Source organism: Sitophilus oryzae, unplaced genomic scaffold (assembly GCF_002938485.1).
Source record: "Sitophilus oryzae breed Bouriz unplaced genomic scaffold, Soryzae_2.0 scaffold_1297_pilon_pilon, whole genome shotgun sequence".
Taxonomy (NCBI): Eukaryota; Metazoa; Arthropoda; class Insecta; order Coleoptera; family Curculionidae; genus Sitophilus; species Sitophilus oryzae.
Genome location: NW_022145945.1, coordinates 7,595,898 through 7,609,765, shown reverse-complemented (window position 1 = coordinate 7,609,765; position 13,868 = coordinate 7,595,898). Strand labels below are relative to the sequence as shown.

At 34.5% G+C, this 13,868-nt stretch overlaps 1 protein-coding gene across 1 annotated transcript; it reads right to left on the bottom strand.

Moving 5' to 3' along the window:
• Positions 1-8,300: 8,300 nt before the first annotated feature.
• Positions 8,301-12,143, bottom strand: LOC115874678 (tubulin alpha-3 chain-like). The gene is made up of 2 exons (XM_030889897.1): positions 11,836-12,143; positions 8,301-9,722 (listed from the first exon to the last, which is right to left on the bottom strand). Exons 1-2 carry the CDS (start codon positions 11,836-11,838, stop codon positions 8,370-8,372), a joined length of 1,356 nt encoding a protein of 451 aa, XP_030745757.1. The 5' UTR covers positions 11,839-12,143; the 3' UTR covers positions 8,301-8,369.
• Between the last annotated feature and the right edge of the window lie 1,725 nt (positions 12,144-13,868).

Here is a 13,868-nt window from a genome sequence, read left to right as displayed (position 1 = left end):
GCATGTATGAAATACCTATGAAACATTGGAAACCGACGTTATGCCACGATCGACGATGGTTTTTGCAGTTCACAGCTCGCAGCACAGCTTTTTAAGTTTTTAATGCCACTTTTTCACAATTATCACCGGTTGGAGTAAATAAAACTTGAATTAAACTCACAAGATAGCAATAATTACTTTGAAAATGGACGCTATAATCACTTTTCGGGATTTCTTTAATGAGAGCGGTTTAGATTTTGAAAGATTATTATGATTTTTGAAGATTCTGACGATTCTGACTTTGACAAGTTAAAATTATTTCTGTTTTTGTTTGCCGTTGTTCTTAGCGACTGCTATAGCAGCGCCAGATCGCGTATAACGGTCGCGACCCAAAATAATTTCGCGACCTAAAATTTTTACGGGCTTTCCAATCTAAACTTGTTGCATTTATCTATGATGCCGCCATAACCACCCATAACCCTATAAAATAATCAAAATAAAGCATATCTCCTGTCAACGATTATTTTGCATGACATGATGACATTCGCGTTATGACAAGATCATGTCCTGCAGCCGTCAATCAAGGCCAACTAGCGGCCTTCAGATTTTACACCCATCGCGCGTGAAGAATAAAAATACCTTCATATTTGAAGAAAACTTCTTACTTTGCGTTGAAGTTCTTCTCAGTATTGTTAAACTGACCTACAATAGAATTTCCAAAAATACCAGCCCACACGTTCAATTTCTGAGGGTTTTGGGTGTGCACCTCGTGAAAACCCTAGGGTTGTCTTCAGCCCACTACCGACAGTTCTGCCGATTAACTACACAGTTCAAAAAGAAAGTACACTCATCCGAAAAACATACATTAAATAGGAAATTATTATAATTCGCCACTCGTTCACTGATAGTTTCACAAAATTGCAAGCGACGATCAAAATCGTCTTCGTTGAGTTCTTGTACCAACTGAATTTTGTATGGGTGGAACTGTCTTTTTTTAATATCTTTTGGACACTTGTACGATTCACGCCGGTCTCATTGGCTAATTGTTTTGTACTCAGCGTACTATCCATGGTAACTTGGCCCAATACGAATACCTCCATACCTTCATTTACTACAAGATTTTCCCTCTGCCTCTTTTTATTCTATTTTGCTACTAATTCGCGGACAATTTTGCCATAAAGGTGTTTGTCAGGATGGCGTTCATTGAATGTGTGCGCAACCCGATACATTCATTATTTTTAAAATAAAGTTCGATTATTTCCACTTTTTCTGCAAGTGAGCAATTATGGTGTAGATTGTTAAAAAGTTTAACGATATTGAAAAGAACTTCAACGCACAAGTCACAGAACAGCTATCTAGCAACTACCGCACCTGATCGTTCAGCCTTGTGGCAAGTGAAAAAATGCGTAAACATCTAGAAATAATAAGAAAAAACAGCAAATTGGTCGAAGGAATTTATCCTTATCATTTACTCTGATAAATGTTTAAATAAACTTTTCAAATTTGAATCCCTCATATTTTCTCAATAACTCGACCGATTTTCAAAAACGAAACGGGGAAATATAGAGAATAGAAAGCTCTTTTCATTGCGGCGCCAGTTGGGCCCCCTTCCCATTTGAAACAAGTTGGGGGATGACACCCCCGCTTAGAGGGTTGAAGATTTTGTAATCTTTTTTGGGGCAAAAGTTGTCCCCCTCACAAACAAAATTGACGTGTTTTTGAATTTTCTGAAAAAAAATACTCTGGCCGTTATGCCTTGCGGAGCGTTTTCGATGGGCCACCCTGTATAATATAAAGGCGGACTCTCACGACTCGTGTACTTTATATTTGTTATTGGCATATACTTGCCATGTCGTGCGAGCGGTTTCCTTTGTGCAATTATTTGTCATCCGCCGCGCCAACTTCAAAAAAATGTTGTTTACAGAGATAGCATATTTGCCAAGTACGCAAATATTGGCGTACTTGCCAAGTACACGAGTCGTCAGAATCGGCCTTTGTAAATAATAATAATTATTTAATAGACTAGTAAATATTACTAGTTGCTAAGGCAATTTTAGAACATGGTTTATTAAACTCTTTGGAGTGAAACTGGGAGTGTCAGCGGATATGCACAGATCATCTGTGATATCCGCTGACAGATTATATGTTCTCTGTGATGCAAGTCGTAATTGAAGACAGGACAAATTTGAGGTGTGTAGTTCGAGAACAATCTAGTTCCAATGAACTATTCCGACCCCGGAATGAAAGAAACTAGTTCCCGGTTTCTCAAAGAACTAGTTCCTAATGACCTATTCCAGGATCGAGACTGTGACCATATATATTATTATGTTTCGTCGACGGATCGGCCAGCGAGATCGTAGCCCGATGCTAGGCAGGAGAGGGAAGTGCCAGCCGTATGTTATCGGATCCGGACTTAGGGGAACTAGAAGAACTAAATAAAAGACTACATACGGATCGACCAGCTGGATCATAGCCCGATGCTAGGCGCGAGTGGAGAGTGCCAGCTGTATCTGTCCCGGATCGAAAGAACTGAGAGGAACTAGACGAACTAATTAAAATACTAGTTCATGGGAATATATTCACTTGGCAGATCCGAGATATAAAACAAGGCGACGACGATTGATTCAGCATTGTCTACTCCCCCAGCCGGCGTAATTACCACAGAAAATTGTAGTGGATACTGTTGTTGATTTTTAATTTGTTCTTTGAATATTTTATGGGACTGTTTCACTTTAGGTCATTAAAATTAAGAAATATCTTATAAAACGAGGTAGATATTCTGAATTTTTAAACAAAAACAAAAAGCTTGAAGTGAGGAAAAATTCATTTTCTCGTAAAATTTTCGTATTATTTGCTCCAATTAATTTTTGATATAGTTTTTTCAACTCTGATTTGAGTTTTTTTTTTATTTTTTTTATCTGCAATAAAACTGACCTATATGTTTTTAACATACGCTATTAAACATCTCGTTACGAGTATATTTCGTACATTATAAAAATTATTCAGATCATACTGTCGAATAGTTTTGACTGACAACAAAACCCATTAGCAAGCAACGGGGATGTCAATGTCAGTCGGAAACTATTGGGAACTAAAGACCTAGTTCAAGTAACTATTCCTCTGGAGAAACTAGAACTAAAAGGAACTAGTTCCTCCCAAGGAACTAGAATTCCCACCTCTAGAACAATTATATGATGATGATGACAAAATATATGATGACCATAACTTTTATGTACAATAAGATCCATAAGATATGACATATATCCATCAGATATGATGATGATACCACAAGTTTTCTGTACAACGATATTCGAAATTTGATACCGACATAAAACTAAAGCAACAATAGAACATTAATTCCAAATAATCGTTTCTAAAACTCTCAATTTAAAAGTAATCAACTACAAATTTTCTTGCCGATTCTTATTTCTGACAGTTGATTTATTTGTTCCGGAAGGAAGAAAGTACGTTTTTAATCACAGCTTCGAGCTGCACTCCGGTCAAATTGAAAGACATCTCGCAATTTTCCTCGGTCCGTCTCTCCATATAAAAATTACGATTTATTTCCTTTGCTGCTCGGGAAATTGTCTAATTTTTATCCGCTCTCGAATACAAAGAAACGTTTTGCGAGCTCTTTTAAAATAAACCGGGTGCTTATTTTGGCCGATGCCGGCGGCCGCGCTTGTTTTATTCAAAATATAAATTTGTTTCATTAGGATAAAAGCCCCCACACTTTCAAAAAGGAAACGAACATCCTGCGTTTGGGGCATTGGCGTAACCAGGGATGATTTCTAAATTTTTAATAAACCAAAAATCTTAATTAGATTTAACTTATTTATTTATCCATAGTGTCAAGGGAGTGATTATTAGGTATATAAAATAATTCAACATGAATATGTCGCTGTAAATGTCCGAAATGCGGTAAAATCTAGGATAAGCGCGCTAAACCTAGGATTTACCAAAAGCAAGTGGTAAAAGTGGCCGGCCGTAGCTCCTGCGGTAGTGTGTCGGTCTGCGAAGCGGAAGGTACTGGGTTCGATCCCCAGCCAGTACGGTCGCTTTATTTATTTAAATAAAAATATTTATTTGTATAAATAGAGCGACCAACGAGCCGCCACCTCAAGGAAGGCAATGGCAAACCACCTTGAGTATATTTGCCTTGTACAGCCCCTCAAATAGTGCCGTTCGGATTCGGCGATAAACTGTAGGTCCCGTGTACTTGTGAAACACTGATGACACACATCACAAGTACATGCTAGAGGTAGCTGACGGTATGTATAAAGTATGGCACTGTATGAAGAAGAAGTGGTAAAAGCTCGAAAACTTCTTTATTTTCCTTCCATTTCGGACTTTTACCGGACCCAAACAGTAAATCTTAGGATTTACCACACTGCATTGGTAAAAGTACGAATTATTTTTCTTATAGCAACAATATCGACAAATTAAGGATGTCGATATACAAAGACATCTCTGTTTTTGTTTATTTAGGCATTGAAAATTTAACGATTATTGTTTCACGATATCGATTTTTGTAACGTATCAGTCTTATATTTGTTACTGTAAATGTTTGAAATGCGGTAAAACCTAGGATAAGAGCGCTAAACCTAGGATTTACCAAAAGCATTAACTAATTAGGTTAGCCTGGCTATTTGGAGGGTGTTAATGCATTGGTTAGCTTGGTTATTTGGGGGGGGGGTGTTAATGCATTGGTTAGGTGGTTATTTGGAGGGTGTTAATGCATTGGTTAGCCTGGTTATTTAGAGGATGTTAATGCATTGGTTAGCCTGGTTATTGTTATTTTGGTTATTTTGGGGGGGGGGTGATAATGCATTGGTTAGGTGGTTATTTGGTGGGGTTGGTTGGTTTTTACTACCACTTGCTTATTCGTACTTGCCAATGCGGTGTGGTAAATCCTAAGATTTACTGTTTGGGTCCGGTAAAAGTCCGAAATGGAAGCAAAATAAATAGTTTTCCGGCTTTTACCACATGTCTTTGGTAAATCCTAGGTTTAGCGCGCTTATCCTAGGTTTTACCGCATTTCGGACATTTACAGTAACAAATATATTTCTAAATAAATTTGATTGAAAGGAAATATAAAATGTTTTAATTTTTAATTTAAAATCACTCCTGGAAATTCTATATGCAGGGCAATTTTGTGCACAAAAGTTAAAAAATCTTCAAATATAACAATAATTGTGACTTCAAATGTCTTGGAGCAATATGATTTGCTAAACAGTCGAGTGAATGAATTTATGCGATTTGGTATTAGAGCTTATAGAAACATGTTGTTTCAAACAACATACATCCAAATAATTTCATTTAATTTTCAACTTTTGGAAGTTTAGATACTCTTCTGGGTCTCTTAATTCCTCGTGGGCATCATGCTGTAATTTTTTGTGGTCCATTGCCACTTATAACGCCCTGGAAACTCGAGGGATTTAATTCTGTGGATGACATCTATTACTTGGGTCTTTTGTCGTATCCGCTCTATTCTTTTCCGGTCGCTTTTGATTATTCCCAGCATACTTCGTTCCATTGAACGTTGTACAACCTGTAGTTTCCTTATAATGTCCGTTTTAAGTGTTTAGCAGTGAGATTCTGTAAGCTCCATAACAAGAAATTTCTTGTCTAGCCAATGCTATTTTTATACGATTGATGAGTCGCTAGAAAGAAAATATGTTTACAAAATCACACTGCAGGTTTCGCATGCATACGACTGGTAGTACATATTGGTCGAATGCTTTCTTCTTTAGATAAAGTGGCATTCTAAATTTGAATATGATTGAGTTTCTTTCATAAGTACTACCTAATTCTTCTGTGTCATTTATTAGGAGTTCACTTTTTCTCCAATTTGGAAAGATATATATTTATATGCAATCCATATTGGAGCATCCAGATTATGAAAAATACTCAATACTAATCGTGATCTTACTGGGCATTCTCTTAAAAATAAACTGGGAAGACCATCAGGTCCCAAATTTTTGGTTATTTTAAACTTTAACAAAGTATTGAGCGGATCATCATGCTTGTGAATTTCAATATGAGATAGGTTAATATCCGTTTCAAGGGTAAATACAAGTATTTTGTGCAGTATTTTGATCTGACTTATAGATATATTATCTTATCGCAACTATGACCAATTGCATCTAGTATAAGAATATACGAAAACTGTATCCATATTTTAGTGATTGTAGGCTTACTAACTTGTTTATAAACATTTATATTAACATTGATCTAATCAGTGTACTTGTTAAACACTTATGACACACATCACAAATACATGCAAAAGGTAGCTTACGCTTTTTATAGAGTATGACACTGTAAGAACAATAATCACTGGCTTACATACAGGGTGACAATTTGAAAACGAACAGTATATAATATTACCTCTACCGATGACAGTATGAAAATTTGGCGAGAAATGCGTCAATTTACATATCAAGGGGGACATTTTTTGAGGCATTTGTTGTCGTGTTACTTTCAACCCTTTAACCCCCAGGGCACCTACCCCTAAAATTTTAAATGGCAACCCCTATTTCATTTACCATTTTTGTGTTCCTTATAAAATTCTCAAAAAAATAATACAGTTTATGTAGAATTCTATAAGAAACACAAATATGGTAAAAAAAATAGGGGCTGCTATTTAAAATTTTAGGGGTAGGTGCACTGGAGGTCAAGGAGTTGAAAGTAACACGACAACAAATGCCTCAAAAATTGTCCCCCTTGATATGTAAATTTACGTGTTTCTCGCCAAATTTTCATACTTAGGCAATATAAGGTACTGTTCGTTTTCAATTAATCAATATTAAATACTGTTCGTTTCAAATTATCACCCTGTACATCATGTAGGCAAAAAAGCCTTGACAGAAAACAACTGTCACTGTCAGATATCTTCTCGTTGGGCTATATATGATTATTTATACAGTATGATCCAAAAACGGCGTCCAGTTGGCTAGGAAGAATCAATTAATTGCAAAACAGAGGTACTAAAAGAAAAATCGTGGTGCGCCACTGGTTAAGAGAAAATTCAGATTTTAGAATAATACAATGGAGAGTAACTATTAAATGATAATCCAATTAAAATAGACATAACTTTTGTATTGACTTTAGATAAGATTATTTTATTTCTTGACTATTCTTAATTTTCACGTAATAGGTATACAATGTTTTTGAAATACTTATATTTATTTTTATTGAAGGAAAAATACCTATATTGTTGTTAAGATCGATAGTGATGTAATGTTATTTTGACCTATATAGATTTATTGTGAATGGTATATGGAGAGCTCTTTTTAATAAATCTTGTAAATTGCTTTTTTTAAAGTCCTATAGGTATTTCGCCACTTGTACTGCAAGAAAATCTACAAAATAAAATAGTTATTTTTTGTAAACACTGCTGCGTTAATCCAATGGAGACCTACTTGTCAGCAGTGCTTTACTAATATAGAAAATTGCCTAACGGACAAACATTTTTTTATAACTACCCTAACACTTTTAGAATTAAATACTAAATGTTTCGTATACTCACTATTTAAACGCGTGTATATATTCTTGTTCTTTACGATATTCCTCAGGTGGCAGCACTGACAAAGAATGCACCTAGCCTATACATCTATAAAAACCGTTGACGTTCTGTTAATATGATATTATATCCTCAAATTTTCTGTATGATTATTTTTTATTTGTCTTTAATTTTTACTTATGTTTATTTATGTTATTTTGATTAAAAAATAAAAAAAGCAATAGCCATACATTACTAACCTCTACAGATGCCTGAGCATGAGCAATACATTTATTTATAGTAAATAGACTGTATTAAAAAACCCTCTTTTATTTTTTTCGTTTAGAAGCTAAGACCTTTTTTTATAATATCTACCCTGTGTTCCATGAATGCTGACAAATTTTAGATTTGTGATAATCGCCCTTTCTTAAATAATCTTTATGTTCTTTAATTCGAACATTTAAGGGTATAGATGTTTCACCAATATAACATTTATCACATTCACATGAGATTTTGTATATTACATTTTTTGTTTATTGTCCAGTGTTCATTGGTTTACTGTGGGTTAAAATGGATATAAGTGTATCTTGTGTTTTAAAAGCTATTCGTATGTTATTTATTATTATTTATGTATATTCATGGGACACAGGGCACAGAATAGATAGATAACGCACATTGTTATATGGAAATAACATGCATATACACGTTTATAAATATTTGGAGTGCCGAACAAACAAATGTATCTTTAAAATATAAATCAAATAGTAAGTATGATTCAAAATACGTATTTATTTAAGATAAGATAATTCTTATTAAATTATTCGTAACGCAATGGCAGAGTATTTAATTAAATTAAATCTTAAATACTTAATATACAAAATCAAAAATTTTAATATTCTTCAGCTTCTTCTGCTTCATCATTCGCAAAATCAGTAGCGATTTCCTCATAATCCTTCTCCAAAGCCCCCAAATCTTCACGGGCTTCGTTAAACTCTCCTTCTTCCATACCTTCACCCACGTACCAATGAACAAAAGCCCTCTTAGCATACATCAGGTCGAACTTATGGTCCAATCTCGCCCATGCTTCAGCAATAGCAGTTGTATTAGCTAACATACAAACAGCACGTTGTACTTTGGCCAAATCTGCCCCAGGTACTACTGTTGGAGGTTGATAGTTTATACCAACCTTGAAACCTGTAGGGCACCAGTCGACGAATTGAATGTTGGTTTTGGTTTTCATGGAAATTATGGCAGCATTGACGTCTTTAGGAACAACGTCTCCACGATATAGCAAGCAGCAAGCCATGTATTTTCCATGCCTTGGGTTGCACTTTACCATTTGATTGGCCGGTTCGAAGCAAGCGGCTGTGATATCGGCCACGGAGAGTTGTTCGTGATATGCCTTGTCAGCGGATATCACAGGAGCGTAGGTAGCTAGAGGGAAGTGGATTCGAGGGTATGGAACTAAGTTAGTTTGGAATTCCGCTAGATCGACATTGAGGGAACCATCAAAACGTAAAGAGGCTGTGATGGATGATACAATTTGTCCGATGAGTCTGTTTAAGTTTGTGTAAGTTGGACGCTCGATTCCTAAGTTGTGCCTGCAAATGTCGTACAAAGCTTCGTTGTCCACCATGAAAGCACAATCGGTATGTTCCAGAGTAGTGTGAGTTGTTAAAATCGAGTTGTACGGTTCCACAACCGCTGTAGAAACTTGAGGAGCCGGATAAATTGCGAATTCAAGCTTCGATTTCTTGCCATAGTCAACAGACAGTCTTTCCATAAGCAACGAGGTGAATCCGGATCCTGTTCCACCACCAAACGAATGGAAAACCAAAAACCCTTGAAGACCTGTACAATTATCAGCCAGTTTCCTAACGCGTTCCAATACAGTATCAATTAGCTCCTTTCCAATAGTGTAGTGACCTCTGGCATAGTTGTTAGCCGCATCTTCTTTTCCAGTGATGAGTTGTTCCGGGTGGAAGAGTTGTCTGTAAGTACCTGTACGTACTTCGTCGACTACGGTGGGTTCCAGGTCAACGAAAACGGTGCGGGGAACGTGTTTGCCATTTCCCGTTTCGCTGAAGAATGTGCTGAAACTGTCGTCGGTAGAGCCGGCGACGGTTTTATTGGATGGCATGTATCCGTCGGGCTGGATACCGTGCTCCAGGCAGTAGAGCTCCCAGCAGGCGTTGCCGATCTGGACACCCGCCTGGCCGATGTGGACAGAGATGCATTCACGCTGAAAATAGTTAAATGACCGTAAGTTATTGTTTTATACATATATAGACGTTAGAGAAATTTTTTGAAACAGTAAATTTAAATTATATTTTGTCCCAGACATTCCTTCGTAACGAAATCAAAAGATAAAATACTTAAAAATAAACATTGATTATATTGTAGTGTGATAAAAGCAATATTCAGTGAAAATAAAGAATAGGCGTAGTAAATAATAGTATTATGTTGTCATTAGGTAGCAACAAATAGTTGCACGGACTGCACAGACGTTATTAGTACGAGACCTAGGAAAACACATATTTTAAGAAAGCTAGCTCTTTGATATATCTTTTACTATGCTCTCTGGAACAGCGGAGAGGCCGTCTGGCTGCCGATAGAGGTTGCGTTCACTACTGCGCATTGAAAGAAGCTCCTATATTTTTATCTAGTCTTTTAAATACTAGTATTGAATATAAATAAAACAAGTCTCCATAGCGCGGCGCAAAAACGTTCAGCCTATAAAGCTAGAAGTCCAGAGTTCAATACCGGCTCGGGGTAAACTTTTTTATTTTATTTTCGTTTATATTTTATTAGTAAAGTATTAAATAATTTTGGTGATTAAAAAAAATAATACTCTACTATCAGGATATAAACTATAATAATAAATAACAGTATTGAACTCTGGACTTCTCGCTTCATAGGTATTATGATTTACATTGAATACTAGTATTTAACGGAATTTAAAAAAATATATAGAATCTTCTTTCAATGCGCAGTAGCAAAGAATATTATAGTTAACACAAGCAGTAGTGAACGCAACATCTATCGGCAGCCAGACGACACGCACGCTGTTCCAGAGGGCATAGCAAAAGATGTATTAAAGCCAGCTTTCTTAAAATACTTTCTCAAAAACGTTGTTAGTTCTTAGACTATATTTTATTGATTATCTTTATTGAATAATTTGCATTTTATTTTTAAAATATTGTCAATGAAATATATACTATTTATTAAAAAACTGAATATAATTTCAGGTTTAAAAGGAAGTGTAGCCCAGGAGTAAAAATTCAAGACCGTGACACACAAGCGCGAGACGAAAAAAACAATATTTTGCGCCTAAAACTATTTGTTACACGAAAAAAACTATTTTTGCGCGTAAAAAAATATTTTTATAATTTATTACTTTTTCAACATTTCAAACTACACTTTTTAAAACACATGTCCTTTAAATCCTTCAATTTAATAGATTTTTCATTAGATTTACATTAAGAAATATCGTGTTATGAAACTCTACTAAGCATGTAAATCTCAACAGAAAGTGTTAAATATTTTTCTATGCACTAATTTATTGAAATTTTCTTTGCCCTCATATGACATCGACATGACTTATGTTGGTTACAGTGTTTCGACGAAAGGACGTGTCTAGGAATCATTATGATCTAAGAACTAGATCTACCGGGTGCGTCTCAAAAGTCGCTAACCCCTATAACTTTTTTATTTTTTCAGTTAAAAAACACGAGATTTGGTATGTTAGTATATGATATAAATTAGGATTGATTGACTTATTCAAATGACATTCTATTCAGAATGTCATTTTCTATCGAATAAAGTATAAAAATACCGAGGGTGCCATTTAGAAATCAAAAGTTTTAATCATTTCCGGTGAAACAGGAAGTGGCCAAAAACAATTGAATACGTCAATCCTAATTTATGTCATGTACTAACATATCAAATCTCATTTTTTTATCTGAAAAAATAAAAAAGCTATAGGGGTGAGCCACTTTTGAGACGCACCAGGTATAAAGAAATGTAAGTGAATTATAATGGTTATATTTTTCTATGCACTGATTTATTGATTTTTTCTTTGCCCTCATGTGACGTCGAAATGACTTATGTTGGTTACAATGTTTCGACGAAAGGAGGTGTCTAGGAATCATAATGATCTAAGAACTAGATCTATAAATAAATGTAAATAATGAATTATAATGGTTATATTTTTTTGCGTTAATAGTATTGCGTCTTTTAAGATATTTACAGTGTTACTGAAGCATATAGAAAACATTGTGGAGATAAGATGAAATCAATGGAGAACTTTTGATTAATGTGATAGGTATGGGGCTTAAAAATAATGTAATCCTTACCATATTGTTCGCTTGTCTCGGGGGACGCTAGAGAGAAGGTAATTTCTGGATAACAGGTGTTCAACCGGGCCGGTGATGTAGCCTGTCAAACTCACTAGTAACGAATGAGGTTATCAGTCACCGTAATAGACTTATATTTTATCTGTTTATCTCGATACTCGCTGTTACGTATTGTTTCAGATGTAGGGAAATTTCGACGAGTAGTTTTATTTTCGTTTTGGGATATATTTAGATAAAAATAGATAGAGGTAAAATGTGATAGATTATAGTAGCGCGTCGCGCGTCGAGTGGTTTATTGAAATGTTTTACAGCCAATAAAACAAAAGTTTAAGTGATAATAAAAATACAGATATTTTCAGTTAGGTAATCTTTAGTCAATAATATCAAAGTTTACAGAATTAATAGTGTTCTATTAATAATTATTATGTGTTTGTAATGACTGAAAAAATATAAAATTTCAGAATATCATATACAGAGTGAGTCTTAAATAAGTGCAAATATTTTCAGGGCTGGTAAAAAAGATCTCGATAAAAGAAACACATTTTCTCTTTACCGTTTTTCAAATAAGTCTAAAATAACCGACTTTTAAGATAATTTTACTTTGAAAATTAAAAAAATAATTTTTTTGAATAAATTTCTTGTAAATTTAATTTCAAATTCAAATTCAAATTCATATTTCTTTATTAGACCCCATTAAGTTTTACAGAATAATATTAGTATTAATAAATGTGTGTCTAAAGGGATCGCACCGCGATTAAAAAACCCATACAATGGCACAAAGTGCCAGAGTGGTGCGACCCCAAATTTACTACTATATGTTGTAATACTACCAATTTTATAAAGAAACCTACTTTATATTGCTGATTTTTTTCTAATGGCGAAATAGCCGGAAGACATTTTTGGGGAAATGAATCTGGCTACAAAATTATACCGGGTGCGTCTCAAAAGTGGCTCACCCCTATAACTATATTTTTTCAGATAAAAAAACGATATTCGGTATATTAGGTTATCACATAAATTTGGATTGATTGACGTATTCAATTGTTTTTAGTCACTTCCTGTTTTACCGGAAATAATAACAACTTTTGATTTTTAAATGGCACCATCGGTATTTTTATTTTATTCGATAGAAAATGACACACTGAATAGAATGCCATATCACATGTCAACTTTTGACATTTTCGTTTAAGAAAAAAATGTATTTTAAATTTTAATGGCTGTGTGACAAACCCTGATTTTTAATCAAGGAGCCTTGGAAAAATAGATTTGAACGCCTATTTTGTTCTGGCCGTTTAAAATATTCCCAATTCGTATTTTGATCATATTTGAATTTTTTCAAATGTAACAGAGTGGCGCATTAGCATATTTGCAAAAAGCATTTTTTATGAATAATTTGGTACCACACACTTGGTATTTCGAGGCAAATTTTCGTTATGAACCGTATGTTACAATTTCAAATAAACCATATGCGAAAATGTCAAAAGTTGACGTATGATATGTCATTCTATTCAGAATGTCATTTTTTATCGAATAAAGTAAAAATATACCGAGGGTAATATTTAAAAATCAAAAGTTGTAGTCATTTCCGGTGAAATAGGAAGTGACCAACAACAATTGAATACGTGAATCAGTCCTAATTTATGTCAAATTTTAACATATGAAATCTCGTTTTTCATCTGAAAAAATAAAAAAGTTATAGGGGGTGAGCCACTTTTGAAACGCACCAGTATACCACTTAGAAATATTTGCACTTATTTAAGACTCAACCTGTATGTTTGGCGTCAATATACACCTATTTTTTTATTCTCTGTATTTAAAGTAAACATAAAATATATGAAGTAATGCTCGTATTGTAGTTATAATACTCGTAAATCAGATATTTGTTTATCAAAATTTTATCGATAAGATTTTAATGTGACTCAGGGTAATTCAAACAAGTACTTTTTAAATATGCTATTCTAACATAAAAAACAGAGTGTTTAAATTAAGCCCATATGATAACATGTCATGGCCTTGACACGATACAAACAAAA